The 27,075-nt window shown below is 34.6% G+C and overlaps 1 protein-coding gene across 3 annotated transcripts in view; it reads left to right on the forward strand.

Annotated features, from left to right (window-relative positions):
- LOC149784423 (clavesin-2-like) overlaps positions 1-23,711 on the forward strand; it is a 91,720-nt gene extending 68,009 nt beyond the window's left edge. For all 3 annotated transcript variants that reach the window (XM_089932484.1, XM_089932486.1, XM_089932485.1), the window contains one exon: positions 22,083-23,711. In XM_089932484.1, the coding sequence (XP_089788610.1) occupies positions 22,083-22,191 (109 nt within the window). In that variant the 3' untranslated portion in view covers positions 22,192-23,711. The remainder of the gene's footprint in view (positions 1-22,082) is intronic.
- The last annotated feature ends 3,364 nt before the right edge of the window (positions 23,712-27,075 follow it).

Raw genomic sequence — 27,075 nt, forward strand, 5'->3', positions numbered from 1 at the left:
CTAAAAAAAGGGACTGAAAGAGTTATTGACACAAAATGGATGTCGTAAAGCTCTGTGGGGAGCATTCATTGTTTCTGGTAAAGGAAAAATTTTAGAAATTTAGTGCACTGTCTGTTGTCATAATGCCATGCTAATCTCTGGTATGCCATTATGACAACAGATGGCAATACAAGTTGGACAACAAAGACGATACTGATAAAACGTAGTATTTACATTGTTGCAAGGCCAAATCTGTATGAAAACAGCAGTTGGAATGATGTAATTGTAAAGTTTATAAACAGAATATACAAAACTTGTAATAACTGACATAGCATTTGTCATACGACAAACTATAGAATCGGTTCAGTAGTTGGCAAATTGCAAGGTACAATGTTGCAGAAGGAAAATAGATCGAAAAACTTGCAAGCAACCATTTACAGCTTGGATCAATGAAAAATAGAAAATTCATGACTAGAATTATGAATGTAGCACTTGCAAGCAGTCATTTACAATAACGCAGAAGGAAAATAGCACTTGCAAACTGCCACGTCCAATTTGCATCAATGCAAATACAATATACATTGATAGAATTATGAAAGAGCACTTGCAAGCAGCCATCTACAATAATGCATCAAGGAAGATTGGGAAATACACGCATATAATTATGGCAGTAATCCCCCTCCATAGTCAGGATGTGCCATTGCACAAATTGTGCAAAATTTGTATAAATTTGTGTGCTTGGAGAACAGTGAAATGTGAAAACTCTTGCAAATTTGTTGAAAGTCCCATATATGAAAATGTGCTTAGCAAAGTATACAGTTTTTATTTAACCATTCTTGTTGAGACATATTTTTATGGTAGCAACTGTTCCACATCTGGGTTCTTCAAGCACGATATGAATGGTTGTAAAACTAAATTTGATCAGAACAATGTACGCAGGAATAAAAAGTATGGCATAGTTTGAACCATTCATGAATTGTTTTTGCAAATGCATGTTTAAAATATGGGCCACCTTGAAAACCCAAAATGTCTGATTCCCAGCGTGCTTAATTACAATTTCATTTGGCAGATATTTGCTGGTGATAGAGATGATGACAGTAATTTGTAAAGTTATGAAGTATATCAGATTATTGGAGTTGGGAAAGCATTAATGGAGACACAGTGAGTGATTTTGAGCCCGAGATGGTGTTAAATATGAGTCAGATGTACAGGATGGATGGACAAACAATAGACAGCATGATCCTTTCAGTGATGTATCAAAATTAATGTACAAGGGCAAAATACTGAGCCTAATTAAAATACAGACAATTTAAAAGTATAATGCAATTTTCATTTCTTTTATTAATCAGATTTGCTTTATGGATCATTTTCTACAAAACCATATACATGTATCCATGTCAGGATTAAGATAAATTTAATAAAATAAAGGTTGAAAAATGCAATTAGGAAGTACAGATTTTTGTTTTAATACTTCTGTCTGCACGAGGACTATGGATTCATGGACTAAATTCTCTTATACAACATTATGGAATAGATAAGAAATTTGCAATAGTAGTCAGTAAACTTCTGATTTAATAAAGGAAGATTAGTGAAAAATCCTATTTTGGAACAGATGTATCCAAAAGATAATATCTGTGACTTGTAACTAGCAGTCACAACGATCAGTTTCCCAACATATTCAATCTGACAAAGCAAGCTATGTATATGCCCCTTTAAAAAGAAGCACAGAATAATATTGATACAAAGAAAAGGAGCAGAGTATGCTCAGAAATAATTAACAAATTAATGCTTATACAACTAGAGGTGACATCTGTCATAGATGTTGAATTTAGTAGAGCTATAAGAAATTGGAGCAGGAAGAAAGGGAGACAGATATTGAAGTTTAGATAAATACTTGCCTATGACCATTTCTTCCTTCCCTCCTTTTTTCTTTGATAAATGGGGATATCTCCCTTAAGATAAATTCCTGTCATCATCTCTCCTTAAATTCTACATAGGAAACAAATTTGGAATTTCAGTTTTTATGCAGAGATATTTAACCAGTCAATAAAAGGTGCTGATGGAATAAATGAAATTAGCATAGAATGAGCAATGGGGCACATTTCAAACTGCTCAAGTTTACCACCTTGTGCAAGTTAAAAGAAAATTGTAAAATAGGACCGGGTGTAGTCAATAGTTTTCCTTCTTCACTAACAAATACAAGTACCTGTGGTGGCAGCAGTTTTTTGCATCTGCAGGAAATAAAATGTGATAGATTTTTTTGGTATTCAATCTTATTCCCAATGCCAGGATTTGTTTTAGATGAGATTTTCTTTGCACAAGGAAATTGCATTATTTCTTCTGTTTTGAAGATAACATTGTAATGTTTTCCAAGCGTAACTGAGACACAAAGTTGGTAATGTTTTCAAATCATTCATGTTATACAAAACAAGGGAAGTTAAATGGATCCACCATTTAATGGCCTAAAACGTTAAATAATACTCATTACAACCAACAGGTTTGAAAGTATTGTTCATATCTTCTCATCAGTGAGAATTGCATATAAATGTATAATAACTATAAGTCAATCTAGCATTCATACTGGAAAGATAACCAAAAGTATCAACATACATGAAATGGCACCACCTATCTTCCAAAGATGGAAAGACCATCAAGTTCATATGTATATCAGTATGTTTCCTATTGCCAAGATATGTCATGAATCATATTGGTAAGCAGCACTGGTGTATCATTTCACCCCTACATGTGGCTCATAAAGCCTGCAAAAAACGGTAGGGAAATGGTAAAAGTAAATAAGTGTCACATAGACATATAAATTTGGGTCACTAGTACTAAATAGGCTTGCCTAGCAGTAGTTGCATATTGCAGAGCACTGTGTACATTTCATTGTGGGAACATGTTAAGCAAACAGTTTAAAAGTGACTGGCAGAATGAAACCTGCTAATTCATGCATGTGATTTCTTGTTCCCTTTTTTTGGTTTAAAGCAGAATCTCTCTCTTACATTTAAATTACTATAATTAAACTTTGTATATATTGTGCAACACCTAATTCAGCAATCTTTTCTTGGAAATCTTAAATATGTGATTACATTTTATTTGAATATTAGATGACATTATGTACAACTTAAAAAGAGCAACCCTGCAGTGTGTAATTCTGCTGAAGCACTGTAGTGGATGTCAATGATTACTTAATTATATTGCTCTGACTTCTAACTTGGGTCAATAAAGCTTAATATGTCCACTACATGCCATGATGTCATGTCTGTGATGGACACATTGTGGAAAGTGTTAAGGCACACCAATGGAACATGGATTTTCCAAAATGCATAATGTACTATATCTCTAAACTTACTCTATCTTAATGATAGATTTTTCATCCTAACATGCCAACAGCTACATCGTAGCAATAGATCCATCCATCTTTATGATCTTGTCTGGCATAAGACTACCCAAGTATCATATGATCAGGATTTATGTGATAGATCCATCTGTCCAGCCATACCATGCCTGCCATATTCATGCGAACCAGCTGTCCATACTGGTACAACAAAATGGCTGGGCTGAGCCAAGTTCTCCTTTGTTCACTGCTCACCTACCTGGTATTGGCCATGACTTATATAGAGATGTTGTTGTTGTTGGGTTTAATGCCATTTTTCAGCACAAGATAGGCTATACATGAAGTTCAGAGCAGGCAGCTCAAGAACTACCCCTCCAACCTGCCACTACACCAATATTCCCATTTTAGAAGCCATCAGTCCCTGCCACAATGCATGTAAGAACCAAACAAATCTGGATGATGTTCAGAAAGATAATGGTAAGTTCTATTCTCCTTTGCGGCACTAGCAATCGTGTCTCTTTTGAGTCATCTGTTTTTACATGAATTGGGGAAAATTCTGACCTTTACCCATTTCATTGTTTAGTCCACCTGGGTATGGATGTTATAACCATTCTCAGTTTTGTGTCTTGTATCTGCATCATATGGATTGTCAAACTCAGTCATTTCTAGCAAGATGGGTTTCAGCAAGAGAGTACTTGCAACTCCTCTGATTATTTAATGCAGGAGGGGATCTGATACCACTGGGAGGCCTGCCTTTATGCATGGTGTTACTTTGTTGCCTCAGTGGCACCCTTTTCCAGTCATCCACATGATGAAAAGGTCAGTATCAAAAATGAGGTATGATCATTCCTGTCTGGCATGGTTTGCTCATGACAGGAATTCCTCTGCAGAAGCCCCAGCCAGTAGTGATGGTAGGTGCATGTCAGTACATACACTTGAGAAGCCTTCTTGTTGCACAGGGGAACTGCCTTTTCACATCAACCTCTATATGAAAGCTATCATAAACACCTTCAGTTCTAGAAGGTCCAACTCAGATAGGTCAATCCTGATTATGTTGGACAACTTTCTAGGGGTGACTTATCTCCTCAGACAGGAGGGTTGCACCATATTGTCTGACCTCTGTGAGCTGGATTGGCAGTTTCTTTGTCAGTGCTGTCAACTTCAGATCCACATACAAATCAAACACATGCCTGGCAGACTCACTGTTCTGGTCGATGCTTTCGCCATATAATGGTCAGGTCACCTTTGTCTTACTGATTCCAGAGCCAAAAGCATGGACCATGGATGAACCTCACTGAAGCTGCTGTCATACTAACTTGTTTCCAGAGAGCTATAATTTTGGTATGCAGGATGAGTGATTTACATGAGTTTTCGGTCAATTCAAGCTGACTTAAGTTCAGATTGGATGGTTACTCAAGTACTACTTAATTGATTACTTGAAATATAAAATTGTAATTATATTCAGTTCCTGCAAAAAGAGTAATCTGTAACTGTAATTGATTATAAATTCAGTAAAAGTAATGCAAAGTTATAACTGCTTTTAAATTACAGTTACTATTTTTCATAGTTACAATAAACAAATTGAAACATAACAGCATGATCAGACAATTTTTTAAAAAATTAGTTCTACAATATTCAATGTATTCAGTTGAATTCTTAGTGTGAAGAACATTTGTCTGTGCAAAACATTAATTGACCAATAAGAACTATAAGTTTTGAGAGACTGAATTGTCATTGTACTCTAATTACGCAGATTAAAACAGTGTACTCTAATTACGCAGATTAAAACAGTAACTGATTATTTCATTGTGATGAAGTAACTGTAATTGTGTGTGTGTGTGTGTGTGATTTGGATTTTTAACATAGCTTTAAACAAAATTAAGTCATATCACTGCAATGTCTGCGGTGTGACAGTTTATAGTGATGTCCCACCCAGTCACATTATCCTGACACCAGGCCAGCCAGTCCTTACACTAGCCTCTTAATGCTGAGCGCCTAGGGGGTGGTCACCAGTTATTATATACTTTTGAGTATGTAAAGTGAAGTTGTTTGCATTTAAAACATGCACAATGGTGAGAATGTTTGCATACCTCTATGCTACATTAATGTAATGTGGATGATATTTCTTTGGATATTGTACTTTTGGAAACTGTACATGATTTAAGCACACTGTTAACTAAAATGACTGCTCCCTTGTGCTAAAAAATCAGCCTGAATTAGTCTAAGTACACTATCCATAGCAGCTATTAAAATAGGGAAAATGAATTTTGCCAGACTAGACAGTACCAGCTTCTGAAAGTGCAATGAATGAATTACCAAATATATAAAATGTAAAAAAAAATTATTGGCTCTTTTTTATACAATTTACCTCTGAAGTTCAGGAAGTGAAAATGACCAAGTAGAGCTACCACTTTTTTGAAGGGTGCACATCTGGAGTAAGGCCAAGCTGTATACTCTGTAACCCATATTAGACCCATCAATAATAATACATGAAAATAAAGGGAATTAAAGGTTCTTTGAATTATACCTAAGATATACAAGTTCTTTTTTAAATAGTCAGTATAACCATTGAGGAAAGCTGGGGAAATTCTTTTTCTTTAAAATTCTAACCCTATGCAAAATATGAAAATGTAGAGTGCCACCTTAAAGTAAATATAAAAATGTATGCAATTATTTTTTTTCCTATAATTATTTATGCTGTTCTGAATAAAATGGTATATTCATATTGATGTTAAGCATGAAAATATGCAAATTATGCTTATTTTGCTCTTGCTTGCATAATTTGCCATGAGGCATTTTTGTGTGAGTAGTGACCTTAATTATGGGGAAATTAGAAGTCTTAGAATATAGGAATAGAGTCAACTTTAATTTAAAACTGTTGCAATAAGTAAAATAAATATATATTGAAAATGTTTCTTTTCCTGTCATTCAGCATAACATTGGCTGCTATGTTTACAAAATGTAATGTGCATTTTTAAAATAGCTCACTTTTTATCATAAGTGGGGGCTGGACTTGTTAGAGACTCTGACACTCATAAATACTGTTCTGTGCTGTGTGGGTAAATGCAGGAGAATTATTCAAAAGGATTGTTCATATGTTTGGGACTTAAATGTTTCAGCCATCCAATCAAAATTAAATCATACAATAATAATACCTATCACCAGTTATTATGTACTTTTGAGAGAGTGACGTATGTAAAGTGAAGTTGTTTGCATTCAAAACATGCACTATGGTGAGAATGTTGGTATACCTCTTTGCTACATTAATGTAATGTGGATGATATTTCTTTGGATATTGTACTTTTGGAAATTGTACATGATTTAAGCACACTGCTAACTAAAATGACTGCTCCCTTGTGCTAAAAAATCAGCCTGAATTAGTCTAAAGTACACTATCCATAGCAGCTATTAAAACCGGGAAAATGAATTTTGCCAGACTAGACAATACCAGCTTCTGAAAGTGCAATGAATGAATTACCAAATATATATAAAATGTAAAAAAAAGCTATCGGCTCTTTTTAGTACAATTTACCTCTGAAGTTCAGGAAGCGAAAATGACCAAGTAGAGCTAGCACTTTTTTGAAAGGTGCACATCTGGAGTAAGGCCAAGCTGTATACTCTTTAACCCATTTTAGACCCATCAATCATACATGAAAATAAAAGGAATTAAAGGTTCTTTGAATTATACCTAAGATATACAAGTTCTTTTTTAGCTGGTGAGGAAAGCTGGGGAAATTCTTTTTCTTTAAAATTCTAGCCCTATGCAAAATACGAAACTGTAGAGCGCCACCCTAGCAAGGCATCTGTTAGTACCATTTTTATAAGATTTTGGTATGACTTAGTCTGGGTTCGAACCTGGAACCTTCCACATCCAAGGCAGATGCTCTAACCACTAGGCCACCTGAGTGGTCAACTGTAATTGGCATCAATTACAACATATTTTTCATTTTCATGGTTATTGTAATTTTAATTCATTACCGGTACCTTTACAACCGTAATTTACACAACACTGGGGATATATTATAAGCCTACCTCCAGAATCCAAGCCTACTATAGAGCTGAAATTCGTCTTTTATGTCTACATTGTGTAGACAAAAAGCAATAACTTTTGCCCATTACCTCCCCATACCACCACATGTGTCACTAGTTTTTAGGCTGAGCGATACCAATGAGGATGCTTGCATTGTGGGGTGGTTGGGAAGGTTTATAAGTTATGTCACTGAGTAAGTATTTGTGGGGAAACATAATTTTCTTTAAAATTTGCTTTCAGTGTGTCAGCTATTGTGCAATTTAATCATCCTGCTGGAGTTTAATATTACAACTTATGAAACAATTATCATTCTCATAAAAGGTCATACGCTGTAAGGTACAGTATCCAATGTTAATTAATGTGGGGGTGAAGTGTGTGCTGCAGTTGTCATTTGTGTGGAAACATTTTATTTTCTTTTATCTCAAGATAATTAATATAAAAATAATATGTTGGATATAATACTGTAATATTCTGCTTTAAATCAGACCAAGATATTTTTCAAACTATTGACAGATAGAAATTTCCCTGGATCCTACCACAGAACATTAAATTGTTGGTAACTAATATAATTGTGGTATAATGTGGAATGTATCACATTATGTTCATAAATACTGTGGTGCAAAATTTTTCATGGTATCCAGCTCTACTGATTCTCCGTCAAATACATTACCTGATCACATTATCCTTTAGGAATTATTCTCTGCTACAGTACCTCTTCATACAATACTCCATGCAAGATTTAAAAGAAAACATCTTTCTGTCTAAATATCAACAAAGTGAAGCAAATCTTGCATATTAATTCCCCATGTTTGCATTTAGTGAGGGGGCCCCGAGTGGCCAAGTGGTCTAAGGCGCTTTCCGTTACGGATCACTGCCATCTCACCTCTGTCTGCATGGGTTTGAGTCTCGGATTCGGCCGATGTGGGTATGTGAGAAAACTTGCCAGTAGCTTCGTGTGGGTCGGTGGTTCTTTCTGGGGTTTTCCCGGGTTCTTCCTCCACCTTTAATACTGGCCGCCATGTATAGCCTATCGTGTGCTGAAAAATGGCGTTAAACCATACAACAACAACAACAACAGCATTTAGTGAGCTCCTGCATTGTGGATCTTTACCAGTTTAAACTTTCACTTGTTAACAGTACCTCTATTAATCCATAACTTTAGATTTTTTGTGGTATTGTAGGTAACAAGGGTTAATATACCTGTTGAATACAATATTTGTGTTTTTTTTCCCAGTGAATTCATGTATTTCCCATCTGTTGTTTTCTGTGTGATATCAGTTGGTAACACTCAAGTCACCACTGGTGTATTTACATTGTCCTGTTAAAATTGGTGTGTTATTCTTTGGTTGTCTCAGCAACTCAAGTTTGTCTACTTGAACAGTTTGTATATACTACATTGTATGCACAACATTTTTCTCTTTTACCGCAGAGATGTCAGTGGAGCAAAACAATTGTTGATGCCTGAAAGTTGTTGAGGAAAATCACAGAAACATTCCTTGCTTATATGAAATGTTTTCCCTCACACCCATGCAGCATGTTTGCACTGTTTGTAGATATTTGGTCCAATGTCTTATAAAGGTGGTTTAATGCCTGCAAGAAAAGGGCGGGGCCCCAAGTGGCCGAGTGGTCTAAAGTGCACTCCGTTACGGATCACTGCCATCTCACCTCTGTCTGCGCAGGTTCAAGTCTCAGATTCAGCCAATGTGGGTATGTGAGAAAGCTTGCCAGTAGCTTCTCGTGGGTCGGTGCTTCTTTCCGAGGTTTTCCCGGGTTCTTCCTCCACCATTAATACTGGCCGCCATGTATAGCCTATTGTGTGCTGAAAAATGGCGTTAAACCCCACAACAACAACAACAAGAAAAGGGCATACTCAAACGTTTCAGAAGAAAAAATGTAAGACACCCTTCTGAATTTTGACTTATTGGGTACTTTCATGGGGAACTGAAGATGCCCCCTGATTACTGCTGGCCCTGTTGAATCTACATCACATGATTCCACTAAAACTACATTGGAATCAACTCATCATCAAAATTACCAATGAGCAAACTGAAGGAAACTCGGACCATTTTTAACCAGTGTGACAGCCGACTGGGCATAAGTACCCATCCCCACATGTGCATGGACTTAGCATCGTTGATGCCAGGCAAGTCACGTGTCATTTGCTGTATGCTGTACCAGTTTCCTGCTTTCCTTAAAGTGCTACTCACAACAAAATTTGTGCTGTTTCTAAAGGTTTTGTAGCTTGTCATGGCATGTCTTTTTTTTTCTTCAGATAGGCAACTGTTTACACATTAAGATACTTCAGCTTGAGGTCATTGGTTGTTCTAAATTTGATTGGCATGATATGGCCCTGAAACAAGCATTCCATCATAGTTGTAACCTTGCAGTCATCGAGGAATTATTTTTTTTACTTCTCAAAAAGCACTGGACCAGTTTTTACAAATTGAGTACAGTGTATCCTGGCATGGAGGGCTTTCAAATTTGTATGAATGATGCCATCAGATATGTCACTTTTATTAAAATAGTAAACACTTTTTAAATGACTTCTTATAAACTGCCCAGCAGAATTTGGTTCAATTGGACAGAAAGCATTCAGATTTAAATATTGCCTGTTTTACTCAAATATGGCAAAAACATTGACTTCTCAAATGGCGTCAACAGACCAAATCTGAATCCTGTCATAATAGACTTTCAAGTTTGTGCCACTTGTGCTGATCTGCTGTCAGATATAGCCACTGTCTCTGATAGAACACAACTTTAAATGACTTCTTCAGTATTGCAGAACAGAATTTGATCATGTTCAACAGAAAACCTTTCTGGCATAAAGACACTGACATTATACATATATACACATTACACATTCTACGTGTTGGTGTTGTTTATTTTATAATTTATCAAGAAACCTTGACAACACCATGGCATCAACATATGATCCACGAATTAGCAATAGAACGACTTATTTAAAAATGACAATGGAGAAATTAGCGGAGAAACAGATGAAAAATGGATTACACGCACGCTTTCTTGAAAATTGTCTGGAAGACAATCTTGTGCCAAAGGGATTGCGTTTGAAATTAAAAGTTCAAATTGGGAATGATACAGCATCAAAGAAGTTCCAAGAATCAATTGAGTCCCTTTTGGAAAAGGTCTCTTTGGAAATATGTGAGAGACTAAAAGAAGAACATCAGAGCAGAGTGATCAAGATAGGCAGTGAACTAGAAGAACATAGGGATGAACTAAAATCTTTGATAAAAGGAAATACGGGCATTTTTGATGAAGAACTTTTTAAAAAAACTGAATCCAAAAAAGACGAACTTTTATCAAATCAACTTAAAAAGTTACAGAATTTACAGAGAGAGAAAAACAATTTTCATGGACAAAGAGAAACATCAGCATCGAAAATAACGAGAGGAAAATCAAAAAGAGATAATCAACAACCTAATCAACAACCAAATAAATCAGCAGATGAAACTGACTTCATCAATGTAAAAAAGAAACGTGTAGTGACTAAAAATCACACACGGAATAACCAACAATCAAGACATGAAAAGGAAATGAAACAAGCATCACCAAGAGCAAGAATTACCTATCAACCAAATCACATTGAAAAAAAATAATAGATCCATTCGAAACAATTGCAAAAATGATAAGCAAAAAACTTAACAGCCCCAGGCACACAAAAGGCGACCTATGCAGATGCAGTAAAAAATGGGGCGAAGAAAACTACACAAGAATCCAACAGAACCGTTAAGCAACAATACAAAGTCTAATGGAAACCCTCAAGGATCTGTTGAAAACTACACAAACAGAAGAAAGAATAGGAGATTCATTAGAATACAAAACAAGAACAGATGGAGGAAAGAAAAGAAAAGAAAAAAGCAAATCGAAAGAGGAAAAGAAACTGTGTTAAACCTTTCTAAACAAATTCTAACTGATAGTGATTACATTCTTCTAGGTAAGGGATTATCATATTGTCCGAGAACCAAAGTGCATGATAATATTAATTTAGCAGAAGCATTTTTCAAATACACAAGATCGTTAAAATTAAAAGAATTTTTCTCACAATCATGTATATCTTCACAATATGAAAATAGTTTCCATCTACAAAATAAGCCCTTTTACAATAAAAAAGAATCAACATTTACACCTTCTAGTGGATGAGATATTTATCTCGATTTTTATATTGAAGCAACTAAACAAGAAATTTTAAATAGCAGTCCTAAAAGAAAACATTTTACAAACATATCTAAAGAAGAACTAAATTCTTTACATAGCTTATCGCAAGATGAAAGTATTATTATTAAAAAAGCGGATAAGTCTAGCACCATAGTAATAATGAATAAGGAGGATTATATTAAAGAAGTAGAAAGACAATTAAATGATGAAGAATATTACACAAAACTTTCCTATAATCCTTCTGAAGAAATGAAAGAAAAAATAAGCCAATGTATTAATCACATCTCTGAACACAATTGTTCCATATATGATGAACTAGATATCTTCCCAAATAAAATATGCACACCTCAGTTTTATATTTTACCAAAAATACATAAAACGGTTGATAAGTCACTAAAGGATATCCAGGTAGACCCATTATTTCTACATACAACTCAGTTACAAATAATATATCGCAATATATTGATCACATTTTACAACCACTAATGAAATCACTAACTTCTTACGTCAAAGATACTTTTGATTTCATTACCAAATTGAAATCTTTACCGAAACTAACTGAAAATTTATTCCTTGTTACACTTGATGTGGTTTTACTCTACACGAATATACCACACAAGGATGGTATCGAAGCGTGTAAATATTATCTTGAAGATAACGAATATCCATATAAACTATCAAAAGAACATATTTGTGATTTGATAAAACTTGTGCTCGAAAATAACTTTTTTCAATTTGGTAATACAAACTATCTCCAAAACATGGGAACAGCTATGGGTAGTCCTATGGCACCTGCTTATGCATCTTTTTTTATGGGAAAATTAGAAAATGATTTTCTAAATAAATGCCTCTTAAAACCGGATGTATGGTTAAGGTTTTTAAACGATATCTTTATGATTTGGAGTTATTCATTAGAAGACCTTTATTACTTTATAGACAATTTAAACAAATTACATTCAACAATAAAATTTACATTTAACGTCTCTAAAACTAAAGTTTCATTTTTGGATGTTGATGTCGTGAAAAATGAAAATAATGACATTACTACCATGGTTCATGTTAAAAACACGAATATTCATCAGTATGTTGAATATTCTTCATGCCATCCTAAATCATGTAAAAATGGGATACCATATAGTCAAGCAAAAAGATACAGAAGAATTATTTCGGATGATGCTGTTTTTAAATCATCTTTGACAGAGCTAGGTCAGCATTTTTTAAATAGAAATTACCCTATTGACATCATTAATACTGCTTTCCAAAAAGTATCTTCTCTTACACAGCTTGAATCTTTACAATATAAAATCAAAAGTAGAAATGAAGATATCATTCCTTTTGTTATTGAATATAATCCAAGTTTGCCTAATATAGGTAAGATTATCAATAAGTATTGGGATTTATTAAACTTATCATGTAAAGCAAGTGTTAAATCGCTACACGAAAGCAAACCCACACTTGCTTATAAAAGAACAAAAAATCTTAAAGATTTCCTAACTAATTCCAAATTAGAAAAACCATCATATAAAATAGGATCATCAACTAAATGTAATAGACCTAAATGTTCACACTGTTCATTTATTAATGAAAATACTTCTTTCAATAGCAATAATACGAAAGAAACTTTTAATATGCGTTGTGATATTAATTGTGCAACATCAGATGTTATTTATTTGATAACATGCAAAAAATGTGGCATCCAATATGTTGGACAAACCAGTCAACAAATATCTAAATGTATGAACCAACATAGATCAGATATAAAAAATTATATCGATCAATCATTTTCATCTCATGTTGCCGCACATTTTAACAAAAATTCCCATACATTGCAAGATTTCTCCTTCCAACCTATTGTTAAAGCTGATTCTGAAATGGAACGTCTACTAAAGGAAACCTATTGGATTCACCGTCTTAATACAGTATATCCAAAAGGTCTAAATTCAAAAATACTATGACATTTAGCAATTTTGTTTTATTTTTTTTTTGAATTATGTCCCCAGTTTACAATTAGATATGAATATTTCATATTATTTTACTTTGCAGAAAATCTTAATTGGTAAAAATATAATCTAATAACATAAAAATAAGTTTACTAATTCTTTAAAAGTGAAAAATGAATTTGTAAATAAATTTTCGATATAAAATACTTGATAGTAAGCGTTATGCACACCATATTTTTTATTATATAAATTGAGTTCTGATAACTTCTTTAACAGTTGTAAAGATTATATTAGTATATATATATTCTATATATTTATCTTAATTATTTTTTTTTATTCTATTTATTTTTTTTTCTCTTTTCAATTTTTTTAAATATCTTTTCTATATATATTTTTTCTATACCTCTAAATAGTGTGCATTATACATAATACAAATATAACTAAAACTGTTTATCTCTATTTATTAATAAATTTTATATATATATATATATATATATATATATATATACACACACACACATACACATACACACACATACATACATATATTTATATATACACATACATACATACTATTATTAATTAAAACTAGACAAATTTTCTTATGCCATCTCCAAAGCATTCATGTGATGTCTGATGACACATGATACTTATGATTCCTGATATCATCATGTTGAGGTATTTGAATGCCATCAGAGGCTAAAAAATACCAAAAAACAGCAAACGAAAAAATGAACTGTTCAAATAGAATAGGACTATCAGATGAAAATGATAGTTGAGATACAAAATTTTGCATATTTGAGAAAGCTTGCCAGTAGATTCTTGTTGGTTGGTGGTTCTTTCCGGGGTTTTCCTGGGTTCTTCCTCCATCATTAATACTGGCTGCCATGTATAGCCTAACGTGTGCTGAAAAATGACGTTAAACCCTACAACAACAACAACATCAAAATTTTGCTTGGGATATGAAAATAGGATGTATAATAATGATGCTGCAGTTCCTTCAACTCAGTATTGTGTATGATATTCAAGACTAGTTTTGTGAATTTTCATGTGAGCTTCTCAAAATTTAGCAAAATTTAACTAATTTATTTCATTCACAAAAACATACAAAGCAACATTGCTTATTTTATATATTCTGTTAAAGAGTGGTCTGTGTACATGTTATCAACCATGTTGGCCCGTGAGATATGGAAGAATTCATTATTGCTACAGGACTAAGCAGTTATGGAAGTAATTCACCTGTTACCCTGTGTAACACAAACATGGTCTACTCATTAGACAAATTATATCACATTTATTCAGTAAAAATGCAAATTAGTTTGAATTAGATAAATTTATCAACATTTAAATACAATGAAGTGACAATTCACTGACCTACAGACCCGATTAAGGATGCTAAGCTGAATAAACTATAACTGTTCAGCTGCATTATGCAGATGTGGATGCCTTTGATGCAGTTCCAGTCCCAGAGATCCACTGCTGGAATTCATCTTTCCAAAGACTTAATGTCATGAACTGTATGTTGAAAACCACAGAGTCCTCTTTGGAGGCTGGGTCTGGTCCTGACAGTGTCACAGATAACTAGTCAGTATATAAGGATGTTGATTTTTATTCAAACTATAATTCAGGCTGGTCATCAGTGATTTGTTTATGATGTCCATCCTCTACATATTATGAATCTGGATCAGCTGGACAGTGGGTATCTTAGTCCTAGTCAGCAAATAGTGGCCAAGTTTTCCTGAGTCATTGATTATTTTGTGACTACATTTTGTCTTCTTGTATGATGAAATGCAAGATGACTTGGTTATGGACAGGACTAGTAGTACTTTTTTGCCAGTTTATGAGGTCCACTAAATGTTTTCTCATTTGTTGAGTAAGTGTATTTTATGTTTGCTGGAACAGATAAATACCTTACCTGGTGTTAGCATCCTACTCAAAGTTTCCCTGTCCATTATATAAATGGTATAGCTAGTCAATTGTGTAAACACTTCCTATTTCATGAACAAGCACAAGGCCTTCACAGGGTATCTGATAGTGTAAGCTTCATCATCCCACATTGGTTATAGCTTTTAGAATAATACATATACAACTGTTAACATAAATCTAATAAATTCATCAACTATTAGGGATCACTCCGGTGGCCTAGTGGTTAGAGCATCTGTCAGAAGCAGGAGGTTGTGGGTTCGAACCCTAGCCAAATCAAATGAAAGACTTATAAAAATGGCACTAGCAGCTGCCTTGCTTGGTGCTCAGCATTAAGAGGTTATGGTTAGGACTGGTCGGCCTGATGTCAGGATAATGTGACTGGGTGGGACATCATCATGCTGCATGTCTGTGGCATGATTACTCAGTGCTAGACATCCCTGTAAACTGTCACACTGCAGACATCATAGTGATATGACTGAAAATTGTTAAAGCTATGTTAAAAATCCAAATCACACACACACACACACACACACTTTCTCTCCTATTATGTCATTTCAGGAGGGGGGCTGTGATTTTCTTTTGAGTTGAGATCTTTTATCTCAAGATAGTTAATTGTTTTATTCAAATAATGTGATGAATATATTATCTTTATATATATATATATATATATATATATATATATATATATATATATATAAATCAGTGCAAAATATCTTTCCACATATTGACAGATGGAATATTTTCTATTGAACTTTATGTGCCAGACCTCTGCCCATGAACATTAAATTGTTTGTCCCTAATATAATTGCTGTATACTGTGATACACAATGGGGTATGTTCAGTAATCTGCAGCATGCCATGGTACAAACTTTTTCATGCTCTCTAGTGCCAATCCAACATGGGACACACAAGCCATTAAAAAAACCCAGTAAATTGAAGTTTGTATAAATGGTGCCAACCTGTCATCAAATAGTCACTGGGGCTAAAGGTAGAAAATATTTTACATTTTTTTTTTAAACACTCAACTGAATTTGACCAAATTTGACAGAAAGTATGCAGACATAGGGACTTTTCATATAGTATCTTAAAAGCTTTTGAACAGATTTTGCTCAATTTCTGACAAAAGTATTGTTTGAATGGGTCTTGTAATATTCTTCACAGTATGCTGATGTGCCACCAAATATGGATAAAAATACAAAACCCATGAAACCATTGTTTTCATAACATTCATTCATTAGAAAAAATTTCAACAGAAAGCATTCTGCTGACTCCTATTTCGTGGCTGATATTGCATTTGGTTATTATGAGGACATAAGCCAGGCGAATCACTTAAATATCACTATAAATAAATCAAACTTAAATATTTATTTCTTCCAGGAATGACCTTAACAGTGACTAATCAAATACAAAATCTAATTCTAGTTTTAAAATCTAGATTTAGAATAGAATCTGATGTTTAAAAGGGCCACTGTTACAGTGATTACCAAATTCCAGTCCAAAATGCAGTATGAGATTAGAAAACTAATTAGACCTGAAAAGTGAACTTTCTCCTTCAGATACATTCCCCGGTCACATTATGTTAGGAATATTAGCCTACCTTGTGAATCCCATCCTTCTAAAAGATGAAAAGTATTTTTCTGTCTGCATAATATACAGAAAGGGTAATAACTCTTGCCCATTACCACCCCTTGCCACCACCAGGTGTCACTATTTTTTAGCTTCATTGCTGTACTGATAACATTTTAAATTTGAGCTCTGACAATTCAAGTCATTTTAGTGTTTAAATTGAACCATCCAACTTTCATTCTGGATTTATTGCTTGGGACAATTTTCTTCTGCAAGTTGTATCCATTATATTTATAATTTCTGCCAAATTTGACAAATTTGAATGACTTTGTCACCTTTATGGACTTTGTCTATTTAAGACCATGTTACATCACACTATCATTAACTTCATGTTGTCATTTATGAGTTAGCACAGCAATAATTTTGCTTGCAGTTAGTGCAACACTATTTTTATTTGCTCCATTGCTAACAGAGATGGTTTTAACTAGTTAATAGCATGCTACATTGCTAATTTATTCTTTATTTTTCCTTCATGTGTTGTTTCAGAAGAAATGTCAATTAAATAAATGAAATTTGTAAGTTCAAGGCATCAAAAATGCAGCACTATTTTCAGTTACTCTGTTAGAAATGGTGGGTCATATTGGTGAGTTAGTAACATGTTGAATCACTAATTTGTGCTTTGTTTTCTCATTTTGTGTGTTTTAGGAGAAGGTCAACTAAATACATAAAATGCAAAAGCTTAGAGCATGTAAGGCAATAACGATTTTTGTTTTGTTTATTCTAGTGTATCTTGTCAATGACACACAGCATGTTTAATATGTGGTCAGAGGAAGTCTAGGCTAAAGTATTATCCAGTTAGTAACATACTCAATAGCTGATTTATGCTTTGTTTTCTCATCTTGTGTTGTTCTTCAGGAGAAATGTCAACTAAATGCATGAAATGCAAAGATCAAAGTAGTCCATAAGGCATCAAAGGGAAGGACAGCTAGAACAAGTTGGGGAAGACAGTTTGACATCCTCAGTATACATCCAAAGAAAACCAAAGCTTGTCTTTGGCAATTCTGACTCATTTAGGGAAAGTCACGCCAATTTTAGGCAGTCTAGAGGGTGTAAGTAATCCCACCTGTCCAAGCATGACCTTCTGGCCTGTAAGTCAGGGTACCTGGGGTTTGTACTGAAACCACTGCCTAATACTGCTGCACCGTAACTGTCCATCCAGCCATCACTAGCCATTGGGACCTTTTCGTGGAAATGGCCCAGTCAGCTGGGATGTACTTGGACCTTACTGACAGATCCATCCATTTAGCCACACTTTTGGCAACCTACTATTACTGTGCCAGAGATTTCTGTAAAAAATCTTTCTGTCCAGGCAGGCCTTTGGAGTGGCTGGTAGTAGTGACATCTGGACCATCTTCTATGCTGACAGCATCCAGGACAATGATATGATGTGCAAACAGCAGTTTTGCCATACTTAGAATTCACAGCTTATCCACAGAGGAGAGCTAGTGATATCTTCAAAGATGACTGGCCAGGGTCATTGATGCGACCCAGCACGACTTACCCTGAGCTACAAGTGGACCCAAAATGGGACTCAACACACATTGAGTGTGACAAAGCTCTGTCATATCAACTATTTTCAGATCCGACCATGGAATGTACTGAATTCAGCCTTATTGCTGCAGTTGAGGAAATTTATCAGGTGTTTCAGAATGTCCTCCACCCCCTACCACTACTCAAGACTATAAAGTTAAATCATCAGTAGATTACAGTGAGGAGGAAGAGACACTGTTCTTCCAACTCTTTCCCCAGTCAACTAAAATTAAGGAGATAAGTAACTGGCTTTCAGGTGGGATTGGTGATATGAGAAATTCAGGGGCTATCTTCTCAGAAAGCCTTGTTCCAGTGACATTCTTCTCTTGCTGGTGTAAAACTCAGATTCCTTCAGTACTAATCTCTTGGCTATTGACAAGAATTTAGCAGCTGTTCACATATCCACTGCATTGTATTATAAAAATGGACAAAAATGTGTCCCTGCCACATCCAAGCTAGTTCTGAACATTGTCGTGACATCCTCAGTATTAGAGTTGGCCTCATTAGTAATCCTCTGACTTGCAGAGAAATCCAATAATAGCCTTGCTTGGGAGGCAACAGCCAGGATTGCATGATTAATTAACTGGGCAGCTCACCTTACCATGGTGAATGCCTTGACAGCTTTGGCCAGCTGAGACTTGATCTGATGTTACACATGTCTATGGTCCTTCTTTCTCAAACACCATCATACTTTCACTTTACTGATGACTCTTTTTGGGTTACCATTGCTTTTTGGAGGAAGACTGAAGAAGTTCAGAGGTAGGCAGTTCAGGAACTACCTCTCCAATATGTGATGAATCCACATGGGCAACACTCAGTCATTGTAAAGGGACATTATGTAGCCTCTAGTCAAGAGGTCTTTTTGGTCAGATGTGCACCATTCACAACACAATGCCAGGAGACAATACACTTAGGAGGCAACCAGTAGCATCATCTCTCTGAGTGTATCAATCCCTCAAGTTGCTGACTTTTTTCTTTGGCTCTTCGAGCAGAAACATTTGGTCCTAATTCCTATCAAGGGCTACCACTTCGTGATATTCCAGCATCATGGTAGTCATTATATCAGGCACGATAAAGACCTATCAGATCTTTTACCAGGTTTTGATCTCAGTCTACCAAAATTCTTCACTTTTCCAAAATGGAATCTATCCTGTGTTTTAGCATCATTCAATTCATTAAATTCAAGCTCTAGCACACACTTTGCTAAAGGTACATTCATACAAGACGTGTTTCCTGAAAGCTTTAACTTCCACATGCAGGGGAAGTGAGCTAAATGCCCTTTCCATTGACTCAAACTCTCTTTAGTTCAGATTGGATGATTCGGTGGTCCTCTGGACACAGCTAGTTTTTGTAGCCAAAATTAGGTTACTGTCCATCAGTAACCAGAGTCATCATTCACTCGCTTTCTTCCATAGGTTGAGAGTAGCACCCATGCAAGATACTGTTCTTGCACTCAAGCACTACTTAAAATGTAGAGAAAAATGGCACACATGCAGGGGTCTCTTCCTTCCTGTTAAAGCTGGGAAGCAGGATATCACCCCTCAAGCCCTTGCTTTGTGGCCATCTCAGTGAACTTTGATTGAGCTGTAACATTTTGATCAGAGATTTATTAGAGGCTAACAATTCAGAGTCAACCTTCTCAAGTTTTTATATCGGGAATTTAGCTTTGCAGAAGCAAACATTGAATTTGGCTGGTCTGGTGATGGCAGCACTGATTGCCACAAAATTCACTTAAAACAATCAACACAGTCAATCAACTTTGCTGGATTCGACAGTGAAATTTTGTCGAGAAGATTTAATTAATTATCTTAACCATATGTAAGATCATAGATCAAATGACCCATTAGGAGAATGGGTTATCATTCACATGGGAAATCCAGCCATCATTAACTCAACGGATACCTGATGTAGAGTTCAGATACCCATCATTCCCTCTTCCCATTGCTTATTCTCCTAACGTATCTTGATTGGGGAACATATTTGAAGGAGAAAGCAAATTTTTAAGTAAATTATGTATCTCTGAGAATACTTACTCAATCACATTACTTAAAAACCCTCCCAACCACCCCACCCTGCTAACTTCTTCATTAGTATATCACTCAGCTAAAAATTAGTGACACCTGGCTGTGGCAAGGGGAGGTAATGTGCATGAATTGTGGCCCTTTGTTTGAGATAGAAGAAAAGACATTTTTCGTCTTTTAGTCAGGCTGGATTTGCAAGGCTGCAGGCTAATATTCCTAACATAATGTGATTGGTTAAGTATCCTCTGAGAAACATAATTTACTTAAAATTTGCTTTCTAAATGTTTGATTGCTGCAGAAAGTATCTTTTCCATTTCTAATACCAACTAAAGAAAACAATTTGAAATTTAAGATCTCTCATTATTTTTCTTTGTCCTTTGGAAATTTGTGTCTCAAAGAATTGGGGTCATGGGGACAAAGTTTCTTCCTGAATTGGCAGAGATTTGCTCAGGAATGAGCAAGTTTCAGTATTACTTACAATGAAATCACACCATTACTATTTTACTAATAAAATAATTGTAACAAATTAGGTTTCAGTGTTTTTTTTTCACAAAATGTTTTTGTTTGTTTTAAGAATGGGAATCTTGTTTTGCTGTGTGACATAATAAATACACAGTGTTTTACAGGTACACATTGAGGCACATATGTATGTGTGTTAAAACTTCTTGGAGTCATGCTTTACACACTCTGTCTTGAGAATAAAGGTAATTTATACTGCCAAGTGAACAATTTAATTTGTTATTCTAAGTGCAATTATTAAACAAATATTCAGCCGATAAACAACACCGCAATGCCTCCCCCACCCCTACCCATGGCATCTGAAAATAAACTGCAACAAAAATTACACATGATGTGGTATAGGAGGTTGGAAACCATGAGCATGTGTGCTAAAAATTCCCCCAAATTCTTGTTTTGCAATGAAAATTTCTCAGTTTTGGGATGAGGGCCATGACATTGTATTGGTGGAGTAATCCTTAGCTGGGGATATTTATCATGTGCCTGTAAATAGGTGTTTTACTTTTTTTGTTTGATTTACCAGTGTAGATGCTGCTTTGTGGATAATGCATCAAGGTCATAATCAAAGGCTAAATTGTTGAATATCCTTTTGGGGTAAATTGTCAAGAGCTGTATGAATTAGGTATGTCTGGTTTCCTTTGATATGTTGTTATCAGGTTTGTCACATTTTAGCTGAAGACCAGACATCAAATGTCAGATGGGTTGTTTAGTCATGTGTTAATATGAAGCAGTGTTATCACAGGTGAAATTTATGAATTTTTAAAAAACAATGATTTAATTAAACATTTTGGGGAAGAAAATAATCTGCACTCACTTTAAATTCTGGAAATTTACATTGGACAATCATACGCTTTTTCTTATCAACCAGGTTTTTCAGTCTGGTTATCCATCGGGCAACCCCATTTTATGAAAAATATTTAACTCCTCTTTAAGTAATATCCATGCACACATTGTCAGTTTGGACTTTTCTGTGATATTTTGATGTTAATTTTCAATTTCAGGACCAGATCAGAGTCCTTTCCTCTTGATCATTTCACAGCAGTTGAGGAACATGCCACAGTGGATGAGATCGGAACATACCTTGATGAAGAGTTCTTCCTAATAGACTAGAGAACACTAATATTATCAATAGTAAAAATAACGCGTTAAACTGTTTGCCATTACCAGCTGAATGCACTGATTTCAAAAGAGCTTCTCTTTGCAAAAAATAAAAAGGGGACAAACATAATAATAAAGTTGCTCTTCAGCAAAGCCATTCTTGTGATCACATTTTGCAGAATTTTGTTTGTTTTCATAAACAGATGCCTGTTATATTCAGACCATATAGTGTCTTCAAATTTTGACTATGTAAGATAAACGTGAACCCTTGAGATAAGTTTTGTTTCTAATGATCAAAGAACAGATTTTGTCCAACTGAAATAGGAACACCTCTGAGAACTGTAACACTTGTAGCTGGCAAATCAGTTAGTATCTAGATTTTGTTAATGCTGACTTTGTAACACTCTTGCGTTGTTTATTTATTTGACATGGCATCTCATCTTAATAGAAATGATGCATCATGAGTCTTTTTTAAAATTTAAGATTGTTTTCTTTCCTACAATTTACATGAATTAGAAATTATCACAGTGGCCACAGATTTTGCAAAAAATCTTTACTAATATCTGCAGTTAAGGAATAAAGTCAACATTTAAAGGTCACTGGCTGCATATATTGTACAAACGTGTGATATTATTTTAGTCATTAAAAAAACGCTTTTGTTATGTATGCACACCATAAAAATGTTTAATTAGACTTAAAAATCCTCTTTTAGGTGAAGAAATTACTAAATCTCCGTAAACAATCTGTAGTTTTCGCATACCAAAAACAGATAACGATGTACATTTATCTCTTCTATTCAACCTAGCCATTGAAGTGTTTAATTTCATCATGTAAATGTCTGTGTGATATATCTTATGATCATGCTTCTGTACAGCAAATATCATGCACTGTGTTGCATATGGATGTAACCAAAAGAGGGATGATGGGACAAAAGGGTTTTCCTTTTCCAAAAGACCCTGTTTTCCAGAAAAAAAGTGGATTGAAACTGTGGGATCGAATAGGGTGAGGGATGAAAAGTTCTAAATCCCATAGAAAGTTCTATGGCACATATGAGAAGAGGAATAGAAAGATCATAAGTAAAATATATCAAATAAAGGATTACAGTACAGTTATGTTATTGCAGATTTAAAATATTAATGTTTAAAATAATCATAATGCTTTTTGAATGTGCAGAATATAGTCTTTGATCAACTCTTTTTTTAGCATTATTATAACCAAAATGAATTCAAAAGGATTGAGAAAGAAAAAAAAGAAATATGAGGTATTACTCTGGGATGTTTATCATTTATAGGTGTACAAGTTTGTAGAACACACACACACACACACACACCTTATTTACCATATATATCGGTACATGATACAATAATTATTTTGTTTCTTGTCCAAGAACTTAGGGGGAAACTTTTTTTAATCGAGATATAAGTTCCAGGACTTGAGAAACAAAATAATTTTGTGTTGAGTTTGTGCATCCCCCCTACATAGTACATAAAATAGATAAAATGATTTGTTGAAAATAAAATGAAAGAAACTAACATGCATTATCATTTATTCCTTCTCTTTTCATCATGCAAAATTTTGTACAGAAAAAAATATATCCATTAACTCTGTTTATGTAGCAGATGCCAGCTGGCATATGCATCCTTCCTTTAGTGTGTATCGCTTATGTTAGATAACAAAATCCCAAAAGAGATGGGAATATCACCTGATTGATTGAAGGCACCTGCCATTCACATGATAAGTTTTAAGTTGCAAGATTGTATTGTATCCAGGTTAACAATACAATGGTGTACCACAAATAAAAATCATTATTTGAACATGTATTCACTGTGAGTGCATATGATAATCTTTTCGCTAGCATGGGTTACAAAAGTATTATTAAAGCAAGTTATTGCTGTGTATACTATTTACCCTACAAACACGATTGCCCTTCTGGCATAGTGGTGCCAAACTTGGGTCAGGTAGATAGATCATCATATTACAATTGCAAGGAAAATTAAACAATTTCTATTTAATTGGCAAGACAACCACAACTGGGAATATCTTGCTGCTTGATTTTGTGAAGGTCAGCGGCAAGTGGACATCACTGAAAAACTCTTTTCTCAGTCTCCTGGCAATGAAGGCCATTCTTGTCACCTCTGATGCTTGAGTGGAATGCTTCTGAAGGAAGACAGTTCAGAAAATGTTAGACAATTTGGTTATAGTAACATATTAATTCAAACAGTGGTGGGATTAAATCACTGGATTTCTGTATTATAGCATGGGAGTGCCTTTGTTGCTTTGCCCAATATCATATAAACATAAAAGTCAGTTACATAACAGGCAGGCTTAGAGTTCTGGCTGGCTCATTATCAAGGAGAGACCAACTGCTTTATATGGAGTTGTCTCCATATATCAATCTTCCATCAAGTCGGCACCCTTGGGGGCTGACCATTGCTTGACCTATTTGCAACAAGGTGGATCAACAAACTACCCACCTTCATCTCCATATCTAGACCAAGAGGTATGAGCTGTCAATGCCCTTTCAGTCAGCTGAGAGGGAGTATAGGCACACGTGACAGAACCAGGATCTGATACCATTAGATCAACAAACATTTTACATTTATCAGGGGGAATGAAAACAAAATATGTTCGCTTCTTGGTCATAATGTGTATTCTCTTCAAAGTTTAATAAACAGCAAGTTGTGAATAATAAATTTGATTTAAATTCTAATGTTAAAATCAATACAAGTCAGTATGTTGTCAGTTAATGAAAAGGCAGATTTGTTTAACTTATAGTTTACTGCAAAGATTTTTTGTATCAGCATTAGAATGTTGCAATGACAGGACAGCTATGCTCTGCCTGCAAAGAATGGATAACATCCTCTTTCTATCAACATTCGAATGTTGCAATGACAGGACAGCTATGCTCTGATTGCAAAGAATGGATAACATCCTCTTTGTATCAGTATTAGAATGTTGCAATGACAGGACAGCTATGCTCTGATTGCAAAGAATGGATAACATCCTCACTGTATCAGCATTAGAATGTTGCAATGACAGGACAGCTATGCTCTGCCTGCAAAGAATTTTTCGTTTCCTCCACAAGATCACTGTCTGGTTACCACTGATGACGTTATTAAACTTAACACTTAAAAGGCTTTTGCTTTTTCTCTTGTCCAGTTTTCCCCCTGAATCACTTTGTATTTTGCAAAGAATGGATAACAGCCTCTTTGTATCAGCATTAGAATGTTGCAATGACAGGACAGCTATGTTCTGCCTGCAAAGAATGGATAACATCCTCTTTTTATCAGCATTAGAATGTTGCAACTTAATTTACTAAAATCTTTTCTTTTTACTAAAAGACTTTTTATGATATCTAGTTGTACTTAAATGGTGTAAATCTGAAAACAATATTTATGGCTGCCTTGATGGCATTGCTGAAAATCTACAGCTATTGGTATGGGGTTTTCACCAAGAGACTTATGATATCTAATTTGTTCTAAATAAAAATGATGCCAATGTTACATCCAGTATGGCCACCAAAATGGCTTCAGCACTCAGTAGTTAAAAGAAACAGCTTTTCGGGATTCCTGGAAATTCTTTTTGGTCATTAGAGTTATTTTATTATCTTTTGTTATGGAACTCATTGTAGTACCACTTCATCGGTAACATAAATAAATGAGGTTTTTATATTTTGTCTTTTATACCCTGTCACAATATGTATGTATATGTATTTGGTATAACAATCGGTCACCACAATACAGGATATATAGTGAAAATTAACAGATAATGTTAATTTTAAAAAGTGAAAAAAAGATCAGAATGCAAAGGCAAATTTTTTTTTAAGTCATTTAGAAAAAGGGAGAATATTTTATGGTCAGTATCACTTTAGTCTGCAGTTATACTGTTTACAGCATTGTTATGAACATTTTTCTTTATTTTCTGACTGTAAACCATACTTTGCTCAAGTAAATTATTTGAAACAAATTATCCGAGAAAAGTCTCTGAAGGTATATTATTTTAAATCGGTAAGTCAACCAACCTTGAGGCTGTCAACTTTTTTTCCATACATCTGTGCTGCAAGGAAATTATAGTTTCATCTCTTGTTATGGATTTGGTTTCCTAGCACCTTGCTATTTGAGTGATCAAATCCTGCATTTTGTTGTAAATACCAATAAAGGTATTAGCAATATTTATCTTGTATGATTGGATAATTTTTGAATGTCACTCGTACACACTTAATTTATTTCTCTTATCTTCATGTTGACATCATGTTATTATGATCATTTATATAAATGCCTTGTTTAACATGTTTATTATATCATTATGATGTTGCCCATCTGTATTCCTATCTTTCTGTTTCCTGTTACTACTTCTGTGTGATTCTCCACCATCTACTGATGCCTGATTTAGAAGGGAAAATTCTACCTGTCAATCAGACCAGGCACATTAATTATTTTGCACCAGTCAATAATTGGCATTGAATTCACTGTGTAGTTGTGCATTGCTATCCACCACATTTGCTCACAAATAAAAGATCACACTGGGTTACTTATTACATTGCAAAGGTATTTGAAAAATTACTCAAATCACTGAAAATTAATCAGATAGATGGTCACCCAATACCTTAAGGTTTTGAATGGCCCTAATTCGGTTCTGTAGCTGCTCTTGCAGAATTGGATTTTTGCATCATTTTTTTCAAAATTGTAAACTTAATTATTTTGAATAGAACTTTTATTATGGAGGTTCTTTAACAATATTTTCACTTTAAAATATTTGTTTTGTTTCTATTGGGCCTGAGACTACAAATAACAAAGTTGTCATTTGTTGTATTTTTGTCATGCTGACTTTAAATAAAACAGGAGCTTGCAATTGGGGCAACAAAGAAACCTGTTGATTTGGGATTCAACAGTTCAC

The sequence above is a fragment of the Sinohyriopsis cumingii genome, chromosome 14 (genome assembly GCF_028554795.1).
Source record: "Sinohyriopsis cumingii isolate HCF-2022 chromosome 14, ASM2855479v2, whole genome shotgun sequence".
Lineage (NCBI taxonomy): Eukaryota > Metazoa > Mollusca > Bivalvia > Unionida > Unionidae > Sinohyriopsis > Sinohyriopsis cumingii.